At 37.4% G+C, this 23,611-nt stretch overlaps 2 protein-coding genes across 2 annotated transcripts; one reads left to right on the forward strand and one right to left on the reverse strand.

Moving 5' to 3' along the window:
* Positions 1-5,166: 5,166 nt before the first annotated feature.
* Positions 5,167-10,214, reverse strand: cdo1 (cysteine dioxygenase, type I). Its single transcript, XM_026322483.1, has 5 exons — positions 9,951-10,214; positions 8,873-8,950; positions 7,752-7,909; positions 7,233-7,402; positions 5,167-6,171 (listed from the first exon to the last, which is right to left on the reverse strand). The coding sequence occupies exons 1-5, from the start codon at positions 10,118-10,120 to the stop codon at positions 6,142-6,144; spliced, it is 606 nt and encodes a 201-aa protein (XP_026178268.1). The 5' UTR covers positions 10,121-10,214; the 3' UTR covers positions 5,167-6,141.
* A 2,803-nt stretch (positions 10,215-13,017) lies between these two features.
* Positions 13,018-23,378, forward strand: ap3s1 (adaptor related protein complex 3 subunit sigma 1). Its single transcript, XM_026322285.1, has 6 exons — positions 13,018-13,336; positions 16,498-16,589; positions 17,567-17,678; positions 17,809-17,880; positions 18,686-18,793; positions 22,581-23,378. Exons 1-6 carry the CDS (start codon positions 13,268-13,270, stop codon positions 22,707-22,709), a joined length of 582 nt encoding a protein of 193 aa, XP_026178070.1. The 5' UTR covers positions 13,018-13,267; the 3' UTR covers positions 22,710-23,378.
* Positions 23,379-23,611: the final 233 nt, after the last annotated feature.

Here is a 23,611-nt window from a genome sequence, read left to right on the forward strand (position 1 = left end):
CATCTTTCCTTCAATTACAACCAGTCGTCCTGTCCCTGCAGCTGAAAAACACCCCCACAACATGATGCTCCCACCACCATGTTTCACTGTAGGGATTGTATTGGGCAGGTGATGAGCAGTGCCTGGTTTTCTCCACACATGCCGCTTAGAATTAACGCCAAAAAGTTCAATCTTGGTCTCATCAGACCAGAGAATCTTATTTCTCATAGTCTGGGAGTCCTTCATGTGTTTTTTGGCAAACTCTATGCAGGCTTTCATGTGTCTTGCACTGAGGAGAGGCTTCCGTCGGGCCACTCTGCCATAAAGCCCCGACTGGTGGAGGGCTGCAGTGATAGTTGACTTTGTGGAACTTTCTCCCATCTCCCTACTGCATCTCTGGAGCTCAGCCACAGTGATCTTTGGGTTCTTCTTTACCTCTCTCACCAAGGCTCTTCTCCCAGGATTGCTCAGTTTGGCTGGACGGCCAGGTCTAGGAAGAGTTCTGGTCGTCCCAAACTTTTTCCATTTGAGGATTATGGAGGCCACTGTGCTCTTAGGAACCTTGAGTGCTGCAGAAATTCTTTTGTAACCTTGGCCAGATCTGTGCCTTGCCACAATTCTGTCTCTGAGCTCCTTGGGCAGTTCCTTCGACCTCATGATTCTCATTTGCTCTGACATGCACTGTGAGCTGTAAGGTCTTATATAGACAGGTGTGTGCCTTTCCTAATCGAGTCCAATCAGTTTAATTAAACACAGCTGGACTCCAATGAAGGAGCAGAACCATCTCAAGGAGGATCAGAAGAAATGGACAGCATGTGAGTTAAATATGAGTGTCACTGCAAAGGGTCTGAATACTTATGACCATGTGATATTTCAGTTTTTCTTTTTTAATAAATTTGCAAAAATTTCTACATTTCTGGTTTTTTCTGTCAAGATGGGGTGCTGAGTGTATATTAATGAGAAATAAAAGGAACTTTTTTGATTTTGGCAAATGGCTGCAATGACACAAAGAGTGAAAAATTTAAAGGGGTCTGAATACTTTCCGTACCCACTGTATATTCTTGTATTTAAATTTGACAATTTTTCATTTATTTAATGCAAAACTATGCAATTTTGAAAGGAGAAATTAATCTTCTACCTTTATACATTTGAACAGTTAGATTAATAAAACAGTTCTTTTCTAAACAAAGTTATAAAGTGCTTTACATCATTCAAAGCAGAAGTACAACAATTTTGCAGTAGATTAGACATTAAAATATAATGAAATTAGATACAGGCAGTAAAACTATAGAAATAATGGCAACAAAAAAGATAAAAGATTAGGAATTAATATGTGTCAAGGTTTTCTGTGGATGTGGACCCTTGCACAGATGGTAGAGAGGCAGGACAGTAGAAAACAGGATTTTATTCAGGGTCCAGGAGTGACAGCAGTCAGGGGAAGCACACAAGAGGGTCAACAAGAACAGATGGTGATCCAAACAAAAATAATTCTAACCCAGCACATGAAAGAAAGCTAGACGAAGGTCCAGGGAAACACCAGGCTCTAGGAAGAAGACACCAGTATAGCACAGGGTCCAAAAAAATCCAGAAGCAGATTGACAAAAGTGACTCTGGCTTATATGGTGTGATAGAGGGAGACAATAAGGCAGAGGTGAAAACAATCAGGGACTGATTACTAGTGAAAACTAGAAACACTACAGGAGACAAAAGGAATCAGAAAACTACAAAATAAAAGTCCAGGTTAAGAAAATGCAGGGTTATAGCTATGGTGCTGAGTAAGGAATGACCTTTTTAAAAGATGTCTCTAATTATTAGAATTAATAAACAAACACACCCTTTCTCGATTCCCTACGCTCAGGGCTTTGGTGCAACTGTCTTGTCCAGTCTGATTTGACCAGGAAGTTACTGTTAGCTAACATTTTGTACAGTATATGTATAGTTTTGTTGGCATTATGTCTATACTGATGTTACTGTTACATAATGTACATGTGTACAGTGTCATTTAACAGTAAAAAAAAAAAAAGAATAGGAACAAGGGTAAACTCAGAATGGAAGTGAACTTTATTCAAGTATTGACATGTCAAAAAGGAACTTCTGAATTACAGGAACAGAATGAATGTGAATTCAGGGAAACGCTGATGAAGCTGAAGTCACTGATTATTGGTTTTACAAATCTAGTCTGTAATGCTTGCAATTTTTTCCTTGTGTGCCATTTTATAGAGCAGAGCATGAAACAGTGAAGTTCTTTCTTTCTCATCCTCCATGTAAGGGATGAATATTTGGACATTTGTGGAGTGCAGTGAATTCATTTTTGTGTGGTGATTTCTCTTCATGAGAAAACTGTTTGTTAAAGTTGGTTTAATTAGTTATTTTGCATAAATAAATAAAAACGTCATATTCTGACATTGCACATATGATGTGAATGCATACTTAATATAAATAATAATAATAACAATAATAATAATATGAAAGCTAAAAGAGCCTGAAACCCAAGGGCTACAGTGTTATCTCTCATATAATAAAACAAAGTCATGTCACACAATGTACAGCATATTTACTATAAGTTGGACAATTATGTGTTTTACTATCAGTGTACTGAGGCCTTTTTGATAAGTAAATGATCAAAGTGTTTCCACTTCCTTTGGCATCCTAGAAAATTTTAGCACACTGGCATATTGTTATCATCACAGAGGCAAACTCAACTTTGCACTTTCAATCAGCACCAGCAGAACAAAGTTAGAGGTTGGGAAAACAGTGAGAAAATTGCTGCCATGTTTACTTATCTCTATCATAACTACAGATGGTTCACAGACATGGAAGCTACTGTTGCAGTGCGTGAGTGGCAAGTTTGTTGAAATATCAGTATGTACCAAGTGTTTTTAAAAAGGTCTGACAATATCTCTATATGCTCACATTAAAGCTTGGATGTATAATTAGAAGAATTAGGTCAACTGGTGACCTGTCCAGGGTGTACCCCTGCCTTTCACCCAAAGAGAGCTGGGATAGGCTCCAGGAGATCCCTGTGACCCTAAAAAGACATAAGCGGGTGGTGATAATGGATGGGTGGATAGGTTTTGGCTCTCACACATAAACATTGCTCAAACATCACACTCATACAAAATAAAAATATAATACATACAAATTGAGTAATTGACTCAAGACATAGAGAATAAGTTCATAAATAGCTTTATATAACATAGTGTTTTTTCTGTATACATGTTAAAAATGCAGCATAAATGAAGTGTTCTGAAGCTAACTGATTACACTCAGAACAAACATTGAGGCATCTTTTTAATTATACAAAATGAAAACCAGAAATACATTTTAAAGCCCAATCAGCATCTCTCTACAAGTATGCATAATTATGCTCCAAATGGAGATTCTAAAATTGTCCAGACACCAGTGTTCACCCTATAACTAACTCTAAGTTATATGTTTCAGCACCTTCTAAATTGTTTATTTGTGCATTTTATTTTGAAGAGTATCAGTAAAGTACCCTTCTTATATTATTGGATATTGATAAAAAACTGTATTGATGTGATCTGATAAGAGTCCAATGTTAACCAGTTATGGAGGTTTCAGGAAGCTTCAGATTGCAGGTTAATGAATAAATTATGTCACCACAATGTAGGATTGACTTTGTTCACAAATGCGTGAAAACAGATGTTTCAATACAGAAGCTCAACGTCCTCATTCTTGTTGATGAATCATCAATGTTCTGACACTGCAGTGTTCCGGATTAATCATCTGATAGACAGCGCCGAGATCACTGAATTGACTGGACAAGTATCACCGCAATTTATCTACAAATTACGATAAAAGAGCCTTCATAAAGTCTGGTACATGCTAATCACCGCCTCTTGCAAAACATGTGCTGGCACAAACGAGGCAGTAGCTTCATTATTATATAACAGTGGCTATAGGCCATCCCATGGTTGAACTGGTAGAGAGAACACTGGAGGGTATTTATTTAACAAACTCACCTCCTTGATGCACTATGTGCTCCCAGGAAAGGCAAATAATGATGAAATGTGTTTAAAGACGTATGTTTGCTGTTTGACTAAACTGTCCATGTAGGTCCTGAAGGACAGAAGCTGGAAAAACTCTCTGAGAAGGGAGATAGAAAAAGGCAGTGAATTTTAGATTTGTATAGAATTGAAGATAATTAACAACTGATAAAATGGATGGGTACATTTTAGTGTTTTCTGCTTAAACACTACTGACCTAATTTCCTGACTTGTGGCCATTTTTTTTACTACTTCAAACAATCAAGGACATTAGATGAGCAACAACCTTAGCTAACTGTGCTGTCCACACGCAGCTACTTTTACATTAAAAGTCACACACTATACTGGACATTTTACCCCTTTTCACATCCAATATACAAAGCACATAAAAACTAAAGAAAAAAAACTAGAAAACATTTATACAATTGACATTAGGTCATATACAAAATACATCTTAAAGCAACCAATTAAGGTACATTTTACCTCATACACTCTAACCTACTCTCTTATCTGATCATTTGATTTGCAATAGTCTACTTTGATATGTGCAACAGACACTGAGGGCAAGGTGAAATATTAATGCTTATAATCACTGAAGCTATTACCATTGTGTGTTAATTGTATGCAGAAATTAATTTTTGCACATACACTCGTGTTTTTCGGTTCACATCTACCTTTCAGATTCATTCACTATTACCCACATAGTTAACATGCTTGTTTTCTTGCTAGACGTATGCCAGTCGTGCAAAGCTGTCTGATACTGTAATATCATTTTTAATTGCACCATTAGCAAAATGTATTTTGTTAGTCAAGATAATGATCAATGTAACATTTCCCTTGAAGCAAAGTACAGATGGCAACACACATATATTTGTCAGGCTGCTGGTAGACAAGGCTTATCTATTAATGAAGTGCTTCCAGAATGTGGCTACCTATTAACCATTACAGGTATTAGAAACTGACTATATATCAATAAAAGGTAGTGAGGCTAACAAAATGATTAGCATCCAACAACAAAATGTATGTGCTTTTATTTTGATGTTTTGCACAGGTCTGCTGAACAAACTATTCAAATTCTATATGCTTGTGGCTTACAGTATGAAACACTTACAAATTATGGATGTTGCTAAGTAATTACAAAAATATATAACATGAAAAATGAAGACAGCACAAAATGAAGTTCTGTGAAAGGATAAATTGTGTTTAATGGTCTACAGTTATGCCCAGATTTTACATTTACTGCATCACAGAAATCATGCAAGGTTTACTACAAGAGTTGATATTATTTTATTTTTTTTGTGAAACTACACACCATATGACTACAGTTACAATTAAAATATGCCTGGATCCTGAGAAAAAGTAAGAAATGTACCTAAATATGTTGTCTGGTAATAATAAAAAACAATCCTGCCTCAAGACTCTCTTCGTCAATATTTGAACATGAATACATTTAGGAGTGACACAATATCATATCTTGGTGATTTAAACACTCCTGTGAACAGAATACTCTGAAAAATAAATTACAAGCATCACACTTTTCAAAACAACACGACTCTAAAGCTTTACATTTCATTTTCCAAATGTAAAAGGCACAAACTTTTTTTAATTAGACTGTACAAACATTTTTATGTTTCTTCACAATTTTTAACACATTTTGAGTGGTACAAATTGATGGTAAATACAGCTATAAAAGTGCTCCACTGAAAATAAAAGTAATTGCAGGCCTGTTTTCCTTTACTTTAGATGTAAAGATTTAATCATATATTTAACAGTAACATTTTCCCCTTATTAAAATCCTAAAACTTTTTCACTATGGGCCATAATTTTATAAAAGTGTGGATGCACAGTTCATGAATAGGCAGGAATGCTGTTACTGGAAAATGGTTTCCTCAGGCCTAGCAAACAAAAGACAGATTCAATCCATGTCCAAGCCTATTCATGCATTCTTCCTGTGCTCATCAGTATTTGCCAAGCTCACAGTGGGCAGCGATCAAGCTATTCTAATTACTGGGCTTTCCTTTTGCTGCCTGGTCCTGATTTCTAAAATGGGTTTTGGGTTCGCATTTTGCTTCCCCAGCAGCTTCCTATAAATCAATTTCACAACATTATCAGTTTAAATGCAAGCATCTTCATCTGGAGCCTCTTTTGGTGACCATTAGTTGTTTTCTTGGGAAACTGTAGTTTCCTTAAAAAAAAAAAAAAAAACAAGGTTCACATCATTAATCACTAAATTACATATATCTCTAGAATTTATTAAAAATTATTCACATTAAGTCACATGACCCTGATGACCACTTACCCAAAACATATCCTCAGTTGACACAGATTTTTATAGATAGGCATATGTAGAGTTAAGTTATATACACATACTGGTGTATTTCAACTATCTCATCTCCTCTGTTTTGTGTTGCAATATATATATATGCACTACTGTTATGCTCAAGGTATGCTTATACAACGTTAGATTTCAGATAAGTCCACTGTTGTTGGCAGGGTGGCCAAAAGAGACAGAAAGTCTTATTATATTTATCTTATTATACATACATATTTTATACTGTAGGATCTGCTCTTTTTTTTACATGTTTGCCTTTTGTCTAATTTTGATTCTTCACTCCCTGAACATAAAATTCAACCTATCTGTTTACAGCAGAAATTGGAAACACATGTAATGGAAAAAAAGAAACCTTAATCTTCAAGGGGTGCTGTGCTTAATGAGAGCAGCAAGGTACTATTAAAAACTTCCCACTTCCTGCTCATAAAGCTGTAGGTTATAGACGGGTGAGAAAAGTTGTGTGTTCAAATAACTGTTGAGTCTATGTGTAAAAATATGTAGGAATATTTACTACAGTGGCATTAAGTGTGTAATAGGTTTTGTAATGTTTAGTTGACTAGGATGTGTGTGCATACACCGTATCTGTAGGGGTCTTAGTTTTTCTAAACAGTACAGGCTTGAAGGGATGAATCTGTATCTCTCTTCTGCTGCTAACATCTGTAGTCACGTTACCTCAGGGTTTTAGTGGGTTGCACTAAATGCTATGAATCTATCTGGGTATATTTCATCAACAGTTTATCATTTTCACCTAAAGAATATGACAGTATTCTTTATTATGAAATTGCAAATTCTGAGTTTGCGAAGGAATACTTGGGGTTTTTCAAAGCATGAATAAGAAGAAGAGATTATCTTTCCTTGGGTAGTGTCACTCCTCACTCAATATGTATGCGTTAAAGCCACGATGTGTCACTTACAAATGGAGTTCTCGCTCCAAATTTGCTCCAGAAGGTCATTTTGACAGTGTCCTTGTGCCCTGTCCGCTGGTCAAAGGTCTGGCAGCTCTGGAATGGGGGACTGTACAAGTGCAAACTCACTGCACATTCTGTGTGGCTGACATTTTCCACACGGTGCAGGCCGATGGAGTCTAAAATATGCACACACCAACAAATAACATGCATTTAGACGATGGAATGCTGTGAAATTGGAGCTTACTCTCAATGCTGTAACCAACAACTGAGAGCAAACAACACCAGGGCTACTCTCTTTGGGAAAATATACTGTACAATCAGCAGAGATTGAGTAGTCATGTCTAAGTTTCAGCGATACAGATCACATCATCACTCTTGCACAGGCATGGATGTTTTAACTAGAGCAGCATAACAATGCAAGTGTATCTTCTTATTAAGAACCAGTTTCAAAGAATCGCACATCAAAATGGTATGAATATTGAAGGAGGGTCAGATCCAATTAATGAGAGAATAAACATTTCTTACCATTTATGTAAGCAACTTTGTCCTCCTGCAGAATTCTCTGTGACTTCTGGACCATGTCTCCATGAGACTTATTGTCTGGCCACTCAAACAGCGTCTCCTTCAGCTGACCCTGCAGCAGCTTCATGAAACAATGGGAGTTTGTGTGGTCATGGATGCTACTGCAAGGGTTAAAAGAAACACAAAAACAAACTGTGAGAATCTGCCAAGACTCCTTTCTCTTGATGATACCTGACTGAGAGGCCAAGTTGAAAGACTGTCCTGAAAAGTAAAAAAAAAATATTTAGGATTAGGTTTAAAGGTTTTTTGAAGATCAAAATCTATTTAGTTAGGAGGATTACGAATATTGTGTGTGTGTGTGTGTGTGTGTGTGTGTGTGTGTGTGCGTGTGTGTGTGCGTGTGTGTGTGTGCTTCCAAACTGGCAGATGTTAAAATATATGCGTAATGAAAGGTCATGGAATTGCAGCTTCTAGGTAATAAGCCATGAAACATAGGGTAACTTGTGGACACTCGAACAGCTGTTCAAGTTAACTATTACCACTTTGCCAATAGCGCATAAGTCTTAGTAGTATGTGCGAAGTATGTGGTGAAAATTTTAAAACTGTGGTAAAATGTTCCAGCTCAGGTCATATTTGGTCCAGGGCTGGAAGAGCCATGTTTTTGAGATAAAGCCTAAGACATAACTAGAAAGGTCTTACAAGTGAAAATACACATCCATCCATACACTGCTCTTGTCTTATAATATGTAATAATAAAAAGACCTGTCATACAATTTTGCAACATGTCTAGAAATTATAATGCCATATCACAGGTGAATGAATCATTTCAGTTTTTATCAAGATCAGGGAACGTCAGCTGTTCAGGCGACGTTTGCTGACAAAGTGGAGACTAGATATCATCAAATAATGTGTATTTACACAACCTTTCAGTCACTCAGCAGAACATTGGACTCTCTTATCTTCATAAACTAATACAGTAATTGGGCGACATAATGGCGTCAATAGGTTAATTATCGAGACCTTGCAGACGCAAATGAAAACCTGCAGAAACACTGTCATCTGTTTAATAATGATTTCTGTCACTTCATTTTGACACTGTTTATTTACATGTGGAAGCGTCTCACCTTCCATGGCCTTCACCCCAGCACAGAATCATGAGATTGAACTTCCCATTGCCCTCATCAACCAAGTTTCTTGTGTATCTGTGAAGAAAAGGAGAATTTGTTAAACGAACAGGGAGACATGTGACAAGTTTCTTACAGGGTCCGTTCCTACTTTGATGAACCTAAAGCTCAGTGGGAGTATTCAAGCATTATGAGGTTACTTTGATTTCATTACCTCTTAATGTAATCTTCCACCCACTTGTAATATGCATATCTCTTATGGTATGAGACTTACAGGTTTAGTTGGTTTTATTTCCATAATGACAATGTGCCTGCCCCCCCCCCGTGTCAAAGGTCAGCTTACTTCTTTGCTCCTTCTGTAACTATTATCGACACAATGCGCATTTTTCTGCTCTGTGCGTTTCCCCAAATCGTGTCGGGGCAGCTGCAGATCCCTGACGGGCAAAAGTCACACATATCTCTGAAAAAATCAGCGGGTGTGTATCAGTTCTCAGCGTTGATTGGTTGACTCACTTATCCTCCCCGCACCTCAGTCACAACACTGGGTCTTGTTCTTCAGGGCGTTTTTTTTTTGTTTTTTTTTTTTTTTGTTTGTTTGTTTTTTAGCAGATCGATCATATTTTCTGTATATTATTAACGAGGGGACCTTTAGAACAGTTTTGTACGAGGTCATCAAACGATGTGACGTTTATAAACAGACTGTGCCAACACAACAACAACTTATTTAAAGAAAATAACCTACAGATTAAAAACAGATAACTGATTTTTAGAAGTGCTTTCATGAGCTTCACACACAGCCTTTCCACTGGGTAATTTAGTTCGTCCAAACACTTTTTTTTTTTTTTTTTTTCCAGGGGCTGTGGCATCAAAGTGTTTTTGCAGTAAAAAGCCAAAGCAGCAGACACACAAAGACACACAAAGTGAGCAAAACTAACAAAACATCACTGGACAAATTAGGATTAAACACACAGACAGACTGTGCTACAGAGCAGAGTGCAAAGTGCATCAGCCCTAATGAATGAGCAGTATCTGATTAGGTAGTTGTGAATAATAGGGTTATGAAACAAAGGAGTTTTACCTGTACTTGTCAAATATTGCGTATTTCTTCCATTCCTGGGGCTTGCTCTCATATGATTCCATTATGTCCTGGACCTCTTCAACATTGATGGAGTCATTCTCGAAAATCTTATGCAGGATTTTTATCAGGTCATCCAGAGTTTCTGGCTTCACCACCTCGGTTTGCTCCATCGCTCGGGTTCTGCAGGAGTTTATTTTTCAGATGAATCTCTTCTGATAAAACACTTTCTCTTACCAACTTTGCACAGGGATTTATAGACTAACCCTGCAATCTGGGGGCGAGCGGTGATGGACTGTACCATCACGGGAAAAAAGGTGAACGCCCACAGCACATATTTAAATGAACGATATAATTAGCGCATAATGACATAATGTGGAAAACATTCACCACAGTTACTCTATAGTGATTATGTGATAAGCATTTTTTCTTTTGCGTGTTGGAGTTAAAATGATGAATTCGTCTCACACAAAAGGAACTTGGACTAATCCTCCTTGAATCCAATTCTACCACGTTGTCAAAAGCACAGCCTCCCCCTTTTTTCTCTCTTTCCCACTGAGGCATTCCTGTAACAATGGCAGTCTTGCCCCTTTTTATGTGCCGGCTCCTCAAAGACTCAGTCATTAACATACTATCCAAGGTGTGTGCAAACATCCCATCATAAACAGGATGGAATGAGAAAGGAAAAGTAGGTAAAAAAAAAAAACAGATAGTTAAATGTGATTTATTTTAGGTGTTTAAAATGGAAAATACTTTCCCATGATTGGATGATAGATTATGCAATGAAGACATTCCAGTATTGTGTAATTTAGCTTATGATATGATGGGAAAGAAATAAAAGTGTCATATATTCAAAAGAAATAATGAAAGTAGCCATAACATAAATAAAAGTGAAACCATCTTATTGAGCAATAGATACAGCTAATTTTACAATGCAGAGTAATGGTTTTGGCATCCACCTGCCAGCATCCGTCCGCATGCTTAAGTTAGAAAATAACCAAAATATGACTCAGACCTCTAAGTCAGCAAAATGAACAATGCTCCTTCATGTTTTCCCCCAACATCCTCTAATAGGGATGTTCTTACAGTTGTCTGTATGTCATTCCAGCTTTTACAACCTGCAGTATGGATCATGAATCATTCTTATTATTGCAGTGCTTCTCTTCACAAATAAACAGGTCATTTACTCAACATGTCACTTGAGGCCTGTGTGGTGGTTGAGGGTGCAAATAAAATGTACAAAGTGCTTGTTTTTCATGCTGTTGACCAGTGGTTGCTCAGAAACATCTATGCAGATGTCGGAGTGCAGAGTTGGGTTTAAGCCCAGTGGCTTAGTCAGGGACACTTTGTGAGGAACATTTGACTAGTTCAAAGGAGAGTTCATTGATAAGTCACTTTTTAGAATCACAAATCTATCTAAATGATTACTGATACTGATTTCCAAAGGATGGGATTGAAAATGTACCTGAGCTTGTTCATTTCTCCTCATGCTCGATTCCACTAACATAAATCATTCCCTCAAAGTAAAATCTGATCTAGCTGAGGAAGACATTCCAGATTTCATGTTTGCTGCTTGTGGAGAACGTTCTTTGCTTCACAGGTTGGGCATGTTTCCTCCGAGCAGATGTATTTGGATCCACCTGGTGGCTGAATGTGAAATCACATTTCCTCACACAGTATTGCACCAGTGGGATGGGATGTTTTTTCAATAATAAACACTATTTGGCTAAATGAAAAAGTAGATTTTAAGCTAGTTTCCTTCCTCCCTAACTTTTTTCAGTTGACATGGCAATCATTTATGCATCTCTAAAGTGTGTGAAAGAATAACTACACGTTACACAGCACATTTATACTCCTGTTGTAACCCAAATACTATAGACTGCTAGGGTTGCAGAATCAATTGAGAGTGTCTGACAAATACATTTCATTTATTAAAATATTGCCTTAAGCTGCACTTTAAATAAATAAATTAAAGTTGGCAAGCAGAACATCCACAACACGGTAGAATACTAAGAATAACATTAAAATGTTTAAATAAAGACTGAAAACTTTCAATAAAATTCACTGAAAACCTCTGGATGGATAATCTTTATTGCCCAGGGGAGACATTTGTTTTCAAAGTCAGTCCATATTCAAGAGAGAACACTGCATACATCTCACATTTCCATTTAAACATTCATGCTCCTGCCTGTATAGACGTTTCATATGATAGCATCCCATTAAATTGTAATTATCAGTTGTAGTCATGCCAACACTCCTGCTTTTGTTGGGCCAATCGTCAGCTGCCATCGGTTGGTGATGATATGCATTGTAATTAGGCGACCTCTGGTGGCCATTCCATGGCAATATCATGGGCTAAGGCCACACATTTCGAAATAAGGCTCCAAATTACAACCAGACTCGATTTAACACCAAGACAAGACAGCAGTGTTTTCTTTTACTCAGTAAAATTTAAATATTAAAATATTAGCCATTTCCTATCAAAGTGGCAGCTGTCTGACATTCTGACTGACTCAAAGAGACCAAAACCACCTATTTACGTCACTGGATATTTTTTTTCTAAAGGCTTCAGTCAAATTTCACATAAACAAGGTTATGCAATTTCTCAGTTTTGCTCAATTGCTCCACATAGTGAGGAGCTGTCTGAACAAACAAGAACCCAGATGTCACAAAGATGGACAAGTGTACAAGAGCATCAGCAGATGAGAACCACAGTTGTAGCAGTGGTTGGGATGTATAAGAGCCATACTTATATTATAGCATCTGACTTGGCACAGAGTCATCTCTAGAAATTTCATTGTAGTTTACAGAATTTATATTCTAGTTACAACAAAACAGTTTAAGAACATCAATAACTATAAATGCTACAATTATATACAGTAAATGCTCAAATACAATTAAACCATATACGTTTTTATGTTTGATTGGAGATGTCTCATATTTCCACTAAAATGAGAAGTAGCTTTCACAATGTCTGTAATAAATCAAGTAGCTTTTGGTCTTACGCCCCCGTAAGGCCGATCCGAGCATCACATTATCAATAAATAATGATTCACTTTTTGCTCTGCAGCCCCGCACGGACGGCGGAGGTTTGACCCCTCGCGGCTGCTGTAGGAGGAAGAGGCGAGCATGACTGGTCCTTCGACGTGGAATATTTCCGTAAAGAGACGATGGACGAGTAGCAGCGTGTCGCTCGACCGTATCGCACATTAGCCTCAAACCGAGACGGGATTTAGCCGTGAATCCCAGTGGGATCTGGGTTCACTTTCACAGACTGATCCCTTTCTGTCCCCCCCGCTTCCCTGCATTCAGCTGCAATCATGATAAAAGCCATTTTAATATTCAACAACCACGGCAAACCGAGGCTTTCTAAATTCTACGAGCATTATGTGAGTAACATGACACGTTTTTATTCTGTTTCACTGCTAATCTAGGTTCGTATGGTGAAAAACCTAAAATCTCAACATATGGCTGTTGATATACTTTTGTTTGATCATGCGATAATTAGAAAGCCTAAATGTAATAAGGCAGAGTGTGTGATTGGGACGGGGAGCGTGTGTGTGTGTTTGTGTGTGTGTATTTTTCAAGTGATGTGCTCTTGTGTAAACCCTGCTGTCTTTTTAAAAATATGAATAATTAAACGTGTGCCAGCCGATCACAGTCCGGCCTGTGTGAACTGGATTGTGCCCAGTGTGAACTGGATTGTGCCCAGTGTGAACTGGATTGTGCCCAGTGTGAACTGGATTGTGCCCAGTGTCTCAGCTCTGGTTAGATCCAGCTGTGCTGATGATCACAGTCAAGTCTTTGGGTCACATGACTCGAATAACGCCCTTGTGATTGACTCGTGTTCACTCCAGGTTTTTCCCCACGACGGATTCAATTAGCTTTGTTATTATCTCTACCTGCTGTGGACCGAGCTGCATGTGGCAGCTTATAGAATATTCTTTACTGGGCAGGCTGCTTTGGCTTGTTCTCATAATTGGATTTATATCTCAAGGTTGGCTGCCTGCCCCCTCTTTAATATTAGTACCACACAAACACTAAGGCAGCCACACTAACCCAAGCAAGTAGATTCTTTCCCAGCCAGGGTTAGGGTAGATTCGGTCATACTGATCTCTCTTTGGGTTTTGGTTGGGCCACAGTTAACAGTTATTTTCACTGTTAATTAATCTGGAGATCATTTTCTCAGTAGTGGATCAGCAGTCAGGATCAGAGTCTATAAAATGTCAGCAGAGTTTTTTTTTTTTCCCAACCAAGTATGTCAGAGGCCAAAGTGACACCAGTACAAAGCACAGAAGTCTTTGGCTCAGTAAGCCGAAGAAGTATTTTGATCATTGATTGATTGATCTGATCATTATTCTTGAAGTCCTTGATGTTGTCTTTAAATGTCTTTCGTCTTGCAGTCACCAGCGTTTTGTTTGTGATTTCTGCATAACCCCCATGATCAGAAGTGTTGCAGATTATTTGTCAGTCATAGGTGATCAGCAGATTTATTATTGCAGCTCTGTTATTTTCCTTTAAGTCTAGGAAAAACAGCAGATTTTAACATGTGAGCAAATGTGTGAAACTTCAGTTTGATCGAAACAATCAGGCAATAATCAATATGGAAACAGACAGCAATTTCCTGTCAGTCACTGAGATGATTTGAAATTGGTTCAGCTTTAGATTTCTGACTTTTGTTTGGACAAAATAAGACGCCCTAGCTGCAAGAAACATTTTAGACATTTGTAAAAACTAAATGCTTAATGGACTAAAGAAAATTATTAATCGATTAACAACAACAAAAAAAAAAAAATCTGGTGAATTCCTGTTTTCTGCATTTAAAAGCACAATCATGAACAGTAGAGCTTTGTATCATATTTCTTTGGGTTCTGGACATCAAATAGGCCTTGCTCACAGTTTTTTGTCATTTTACAGACCATGATCTTTTGGCCTAATGATAATAAGTCTTACATTTTTGTGCATCATCGTCCGTGCTGCATAATCTATTCACTGATATAGACATGGATGTATTTGTATTTCAGGCGGATAAATTGAAATTGACTGGATTATACATGTAGACACCATCTGCTATACTGAAAGCTGAGGTGTCAGCGTTCTAGCTGGTAGGATTCACACATACTGCTAGCTGTGAAAACAGGCTTTTGCATTTTTGTTTCTATTTAAGTTAGTTCGATATTAAGACTGGGCCTCAGTTTGGTGTTTATGCATGAATGCTTGTGTTTGGCACTGTGCAGATATATAAGACGTGTGTTGCGAGCCTTTGTGTATGTGTTTTGTTGAGAAGGAGCTAGTTCGTTTAGCTGTATGGCGTCGACACAAAGCATCTGTCTGATCAAAGGGTGATTCGTCAGAGAGGAGAGTGAAATATGGACACACAAATACGCCCCATTAAATTCACTGAGCATCAAATTGGGGAAGAACAGTTGCACGTTCTGCTTCTGCAACTTTAATAAAAGTTGCTTTCACACATACTGGACAAATATTCAGCTCTTTATTTATTTATGTAAGTAATGTTAGCAGGCTGACGATGGATGGAAGAATACTATTATCAGCTGTCTTATGTGCTTGTGGTAGTGTGTCGGCTACACTGATTAAATGCATGGCTGACAGTAATAATGTAAAACTTGTTCATGAAAGTTCTAATTGCTGACAAATACTGTACATCAAGCATAAATCTTTACATTGAATATATTTTAGGTATGTGTTTTGGTGTGCTATGAACAGTTCTAAAATGATTTGGGGGATTTTTACCTATATTAGGCAGTGTGCAGTGAAGATATAGATGGGAAAGCGATGTCAAACATGCAGATGAACACATTTAGAGCAAAGTTAAAGTTTGATAAGGTGAAAATAGCTCAGTCTTACTGCTGTGGTTATTTATGATTTTATTATTGAACTGTGAGTGCCCTGCCAGTCCCACGTTACAAGTCACAGATTTAGCTTTCCAGCCATCTGCGTACTGGACACCCTCTTCTGTACTTGTGCTCACTGACCTGTTATTTATTTCAAGAGGACATTAGCATCCTCTGGTGCCTCAGTATTACAGCTGTACATCACACGCTTTTATGTATAATTTTCATTGTTGAGGTTTGATTGAAAACCCCAGAAAAGATTTAATTTTTTTCCTTGAGTATATGTTTTTATTACATTTTGTTTTTGCATTTTAAGCCCTAAAACAACCTAATGCAGGATACACTGGCCCCCTGTTAGTTCGGGAAATATTTGAATGTGATTCCGTTCTTTTATTGTGAACATGTGTATGGATGTCAAATAATAAGATGTGCCTGCCTTTGGTTCAGCTTGTTCAATGAAATCATTACCTCTGTTGCCTGTGGGCACTACTGTGTGTTTACAAATGGCAGGGAGAATGGTTATTATGTAAATCACGCCTTTTCATTCGGAACCAATATATGGCCTTAAAAAGTAGAGAGGGGTAATGAATGATAGTAATGAAATGGCTCACTGGAAGCAATTAAGTGCACAAACAATACATTATTTACCATCTCTTCTTGTTTTAACAGCATCTGTTTCCTCCTTCATCTTGCAGACAGAAGACACAGAGCAACAGATCATCAGGGAAACCTTCCACCTGGTCTCAAAAAGAGATGAGAACGTCTGTAATTTCCTAGAAGGTGGAATGTAAGTTATATGCTGCATGAGGGACTGGAATGCATGAGGGAGTGGAATTTAACATTCCAGTAGATAATTTGCTCTAACACAGTGTCATAGGGATTCATTCCACACTGTAAAGACCAACTCGGAGGACTTTGTGAATGACAAATGATACTAATAGTGTTGGGCGTTCATTTATCATTCATGAATAAGGGGCAAGGTGTCGTTTTGCATTGAGAAACAACAGTTTCCACCTACTGTTGTATTTGTACTTCATCAGCATTCTGTCACTTTAAATTGTGTAAAACCAAAGCTAAATGGCTATAAAAATATAAGATATACTACATTATACATCAAACGTATAGACAACTACAGAGTAGTGTCACAACAGCCAGATACATATACAACAGTCCTTTAATTCACAAACACATTGAAGCAGTTACCCATGTTTGGGAGGGGGTACAACATTTCCTGTGGCTCAAGCTACTTGTGTGTTTTTTCACACACTCGCTAAGCTCTTATCTCACCCAGTAACATAATGGTTACTGTACTTTCTTGCTTATCTTCTGATGTTTATCTCAAATGTTGTATCTTTACAAGTACTAACTCATGACTATAGGCGTCCTGTTGTTTTTCAGTTTTCAGGCCGTGAGTGGAGTGAGTGGAGTGAGTGGAGTGAGTGGAGTGAGTGGAGTGAGTGGAGTGAGTGGAGTGAGTGGAGTGAGTGGAGTGAGTGGAGTGAGTGGAGTGAGTGGAGTGAGTGGAGTGAGTGGAGTGAGTGGAGTGAGTGGAGTGAGTGGAGTGAGTATCTTTTTTTATGTCTGTTTTCTAAAATGGAAGAGATAACTAACTTTCAGTCTGATGGAAAAGTTAAAGATTCACAAGATTCAAGATTGATTGTAGAATCAAGATTCAGTGATTGATTGTAGTGTTTGTAGTGTTTGCATGTGATAGATTTGACCAGGAATCATTTTACTCTAGTTTCTTTGTTTTCTCTGTGTCAGGTTGATTGGAGGATCAGACTACAAGCTGATCTACAGACACTATGCCACCCTGTATTTTGTGTTTTGTGTGGACTCCTCAGAGAGTGAACTAGGAATTTTAGACTTAATCCAGGTAAAAGACTAGAAGACCCAACAGTATTTATTTACTTGTTTGACCAAATACTTTTGGCATTTTACTAAATTTGAATCTCTATTAAATTGTGGTTTGTAAATCTATCCATCTATTTCCTTCTGTTTTTCAGGTATTTGTGGAAACACTGGACAAATGTTTTGAGAATGTCTGTGAGCTTGACTTAATTTTCCATGTAGACAAGGTAGGAAATGAATTGAATGGCTTCAGTGTTCTCTGATGCTTTACATTTTCAATACCATATGAATGTTGATGTTAATCTTAGAAATTCTTCTTTTTTTTTTTTTTTTTGCAAAAGCCATTGTTGCTTCATATTATGGTGTCACACTTATCTGATCATTTGTCTTAATTTGACTGAAATTAATTGTTGTGACACTTCATGTAACTTCTTAAAAACAACTTAGTCATGCTGCATTCTGTAACAGGAACTACTTGTTGATCACTTCGTAGATCCGCAGATAATGGAAAGGGATATTTTTGGCTTTTGGCTGATCCTTTTGCAAAACAAACAATTCACACCACAGCTGCAGCTCTGTAATTTCAGCTGTTATGGCTTTAAAGAGCATGACCATGGTCATTTAAAGGTACCACACTACCAATATAAATGACCAATATAAATATCTTTGATATTGATGGAAGCACCTCTTACAAAATTCTTCTGTTTTGCATTTATGTACAGTATATAAACAAAAAGATTTTATAGCACACTATAATGTTATAGTGGCACATACAAGGTTATTAATGTATTTGTCAACAACATCCAGGTGGAGGCTGGTATTAAAATAGATAATGAAGGACAGTGCAGTAAACCATGGTTGGGATAATGTAAATTGAGGGTTTTGGTTGTTGAAATATCTTGTGCATTAGTACACACACAACTTTTTAGTGCGTTATAAATAATTTATTTAGTATTTGTGTACTGCTTGTAAATACTAAGTAGGCAGCTGGGAAAACATGGACTAAACATGCATAACTGAATTTTTCCACAGGTCCACAATATTCTGGCAGAGATGGTGATGGGTGGGATGGTCCTGGAAACCAACATGAATGAAATAATCACACAGGTGGACGCTCAGAACAAGATGGAGAAGTCTGAGGTAAGCCTGACCCTGCCCGGCCACTGTGTGTATGACTTGATTCTACCTCCATACTCTGAGGTATTGTATACAGTATGCAGGCATGTGTGTATGCTGCACCCTGCATGCTACTCTCCAGTGACCTTGTGGATGCTCCCTACCTACTCTTGAGTGTTTGTGCTCTTTTTTTGGCCTCTCCTCCTGCTGCTGCACTGCTCTCAATGCAGATCAAGACCCAACATATTCTCTCCTATATCGCTCAGTATAAAAACAGTATCATAGTCATCACTTTTTCCATTACTATACAGACTTAGCTGTATCATTGTCAAATACATTTCCAGAATCTGTGACCTATACCATCTAAATCTGACATAAAGTAATAGGTTGGCTTTATCCCTGCTCATTACGTCAGAGGAGAAATTTCACATGGTCCATGTTCAAGTAACTGCTTTCCTAATGTGTTTCGTAACATTTATAAGCCAGTGTCCTTGCTTAGATATTTGCTCTATGCAAGGACATTGGGTTGTTTTCCATACAGCTTCTGCCAGCAGATAAACATTCATTTACTTCTTTGAAAGTTTTAATCAGACAGACAGCCAGAGACAATTTCATGAAATCATTTCTATTTTGCATAATGTGGATTTTGGCCTCTAATAGTCCTAAGACATCACTGCACTAATGGTTTGGCTTTGTTTTTAAATTAAGTGCTACCACATTGTGTAAACACTGAGGGGATGTCTTTGGGATTTTTTTTTTTCCTTTTGCAATGGGAAGCACTGACAGAACATTGTACAGATTTGTTGCTTTTTGCTTACACGACAAAGTGAATGGTTACATTGTCAGGTTTATAACTGGCTAGCATCAAATGTGTGACCTTGCATTTGAATGATAAAAGTTTTAATGTTAAAGTGCTCTTTTTCCAATAATCCAAGCTGCATTGTGAACTTTTAAACAGACAGACTTTTCTATCCAAATGGTGTTCTGTAAGCAGAGTCTTTTTACTATTCTACAATCATCAGAGCTGTTCTGTCTTTTCCCACTTGGACCTAACCTAGACCACACACACTGAGGCTAAATCAAAATGAAGCCGTCTGTTTATAATTCAGTGTCTGCGCAACAAGACAAATGTTTCGTCCATGGAAAAAGATTGGTTAAGTGGCTTTAGTGCTTTTTCACCAGTTAATCTTTTATTGTTTGCAATAAGAACAACTGAGGGATAAGCTTATGGTCAGTTTTGACTTTATAGATGTGGTCTATGATAGGTCTATCACTTTTGTCGTGTGGAGATAAACTGTGATTACTTTAATCTGCTTTAACATTCCTCATTCCTCTTTTTCCTGACCCTATCTAGTTCTTTCCATTCTTTTCTCTCTTTACAGACGTTTATCTTTCAGTCTACCAGGCAGGACAGGTAGACACAGGTACTGATAAATTTACAACCAAGTGCTGTAACCTTAATGGAAGTTTACCCCCCCTCCTCCCGCTCAGTCTCTTCATATGGCCCTCCATTTAACAGTAAACTGATGTCACTAACACTCGAGGAATCTTTCGTGGCAGACCCAAAAATGTTACCATTTCTCTCCTAAACTAACTACAGAAAATGTGCTCGGGGCAGTCATAACTAATAGAAACACCCTACAGTGTAACTGTGAAAATTGTAACATTGCTTTGTTGTTAAGAATGTGTCGGCGAGATGGTCGCCATAATATGCATGGCCAGTTCTTTGTGTTACATTGTTCACCCCATGCAGTTTAAAGAACAGTTTAAACTGTCTGAAAGGTGAGACACTTTACAGATACTTTTCCATGTCTTCTGCTTGTTTTTTTTTATTTTTTATTTTATTTAATGGATTCTCTGTCTTTAAATTTGATAGCTGATAGCATTCTCATGTCTGTATGCTAAATGTATACAGCTATATACAGTATAAAGACACAAAATGGGGAGAAATTGCAAATGAGACTGTTAAATGGTGTCATAGTAACTCTAAAGCTCACTAATAACAGGACTTATGTTGTTGGTGTAGCTCATGAAAACAGAAATGTAACAACCATTTCAGGGGGTTATGTGCCAGATTATGTCTTGGGCAGCGAAGAGTCACTGAAGTTAAAAGAGTCACATAACCACACTTAAAATACAGATTTTTCCTGTTAGGACTCTTTTTCTAAACATGTAGTTTGTCTTAAGCCAGCTATGAGAATCTTATAAACCTTTACCCTGTGAATCTTTTGAACTATTGTCCATCATAGACAAGATCAGACAAAGGCCTTATTGAGTGAAACACAGCTCGTGCTGCTATTCCTATGCATGTTAGTCACCAAGCATTTCATTAAACCCCCCCCCCACTAAAGTGGTCTTGCACAATAGGCCTTTAAGTGACCAATGTAAAAAAAAAAAAATATATATATATATATATATATGTTGAGTCTGCCTCCTCAATACTGAGCCCTTGGGCTGGATCAGCATTCCACTGTCTTAACGTCACAGTCATCTTTCAGTCTGACACAAGTCTCCTTGGTTCTTGGCAGAGGGAGGAATGCCCATAGGACAAACCCTCCATTCAGATAACCTTGTGAAAATAAGTGCAGTGGGTAAATCTGTGTTGCAGACATGCCTTGTGTCATATCACTGAATGATTTATGAGGATATCCACTTGAATGTGCTACTTCAAGAGGCAATGAGTGTAGACTTTTGTGCATTTTAAGCCCTCTGGTCATTTTTGGGTCTGTCTGCTAAAGATTCATTTGGGGGATCTCTAACTGCAGTGATTCTCAAATGTTTCCTCACACTTGAGGTGAAAACATCAAATCATTCACTCGTAACAAATGTGTCTTATTGTTCCAAAAGGCCAACCTACCTTGATATTTTTCTTAAAAACACCAAATTCTTGTAAATGGTTTCACATTGAGACTCATTGAGTTAGAGTGAATTGCCTTTTTTTGTCCTTAAAGATAGATCTCCCATTGTAGTTTAGTACTACTGGGCTTACAACCTCTTCATGTCATCAAGTAGTTAACAATATAGATAGTAAATGTTACAAAATTCTTGTTCCTCTATTCACAAATATGTATTTAGACAGAAAATATCATAGTAAATGTTACAATATTCTTGTTCCTCTATTCACAAATATGTATTTAGACAGAAAATATCATGTGTACTCTTTCCAGCAGTTATTAAAACCACTCTAGGTACAGTATCCTGTGTTTTTAAGGCTAAAACTTTTATTATATGGACTTTTTTTTTTTTTTAATTTGATGCACACCTCCAATACACACCTATCTATCCACACGCCACTTCCGTCTTCATATCCAAATCCTTTTTTCTGCTATTCCCAATTCTCTCCTTACACTTTTACCCTTATCGGTCCTCAAGAGTCCGGTGGGTTCACTTTCCCAGCAATGCTGCCTTTCGTCCATTTGATGAATGTCTAGTACTGTTCAGTACATCAAAAACAGTGAATGATGTAGTACAGTATGCTCTCACAGTTGATTCATAATTGGCTCTGGTTGTGATGTAAGTCATTATAGAACCAAATACTGCATGTGCATATGAAGCTATGAAGGCATCTGAATGTACATTTGCACATGTTGTCTGTCCTAGTAGCTGTCAGTGCTTTTGCATTGTGTCAGCTGTTGACTGTTTTTTGTCCAGTACTCCGTTTCGCACTGTGTGCGCTTGTGTGTCCAGTGTTCACTGTTCATTTTGTTGTCGTGTAGACCATGTTTTTTGATTTATATCAAAAACCGATATATGTCTTATCAACCCTCCTTGTGTGTGTTGTGTGTTGTGTGTGTGGGTTGTGTCTGTTTAGGCCGGTATTGCAGGAGCACCTGCTCGTGCCGTATCAGCTGTAAAGAACATGAACCTCCCGGAAATGCCCAGAAACATCAACATTGGTGACATCAGCATAAAAGTGCCAAATTTACCCTCCTTCAAATAGTGGCAGTTATATCCTGAGCCTGCAGATGTTGGCCAATGTTTACCGTGATGCAATCTGTTTACCAAAACCTCAAATTATTAACTTTTATCAAAGCTATATGTCTTGAAGGTACTGTGTGATTTGACACTCCTTGTTTTGGTGTTTTCTTTGTTTTTCCTGATAAAGAAGATAATGTTTTTCTGATGGAAGGAAAAACTGTATTTATTTACCAGTGGTACATTCCTTATGGCCCTTGGCGTTCAGCTGCTACAGTAGAGATCTGAGTCAGTTTGTAATTTAAATGATTTCATTTAACTATTTACGTAAGTGTGGCAGGCAGCAAAGTTTTTGAGCAGACTTATTTGATTTCTCAAGTGTGAAATGACCAGTGAATGAAGGAAAGTAGATGAAACTATTTTGAATTCCAAATTGTTGCAGGTCTGCTACAGTATTGAAAGTCATACATTATAGTGTGTTTGTAAAACCAGTGCAAACAATAAATATTATATTTCAGATTTGCTGTGTTACAGTAATATTAATGAATATATGCTGAAATGATTTTTTTCTCTTCTTTTTTGTATGCAAACTTTTAAAATGATTTGTGATGACTTTTCAAATACTCTTTAGTTTTAATCTGTGCATGACTTTTTTTTTCTTTTCTTTTTCAACAGAATAAACTATCAAAACTTAGTCTGTGTCTGTCATAATTATTTATTTTAATGACTGTATTTAATACTTTTAACAAAATGTCCTTATGTGCATTATTTCATTACCTTGTAACTATACATGTTCCATCTATAAGAGTTTAACAAACCGGCAACTTTTTTGAAGAGACCCAATTAAGTTTGTAATATACAACTTGACTGTTAATACTTAATGCATTTATTTATTTCTAATATATCCTCTTATAAACTACTAATAAA

This window comes from Mastacembelus armatus, chromosome 9 (assembly GCF_900324485.2).
Source record: "Mastacembelus armatus chromosome 9, fMasArm1.2, whole genome shotgun sequence".
NCBI lineage: Eukaryota > Metazoa > Chordata > Actinopteri > Synbranchiformes > Mastacembelidae > Mastacembelus > Mastacembelus armatus.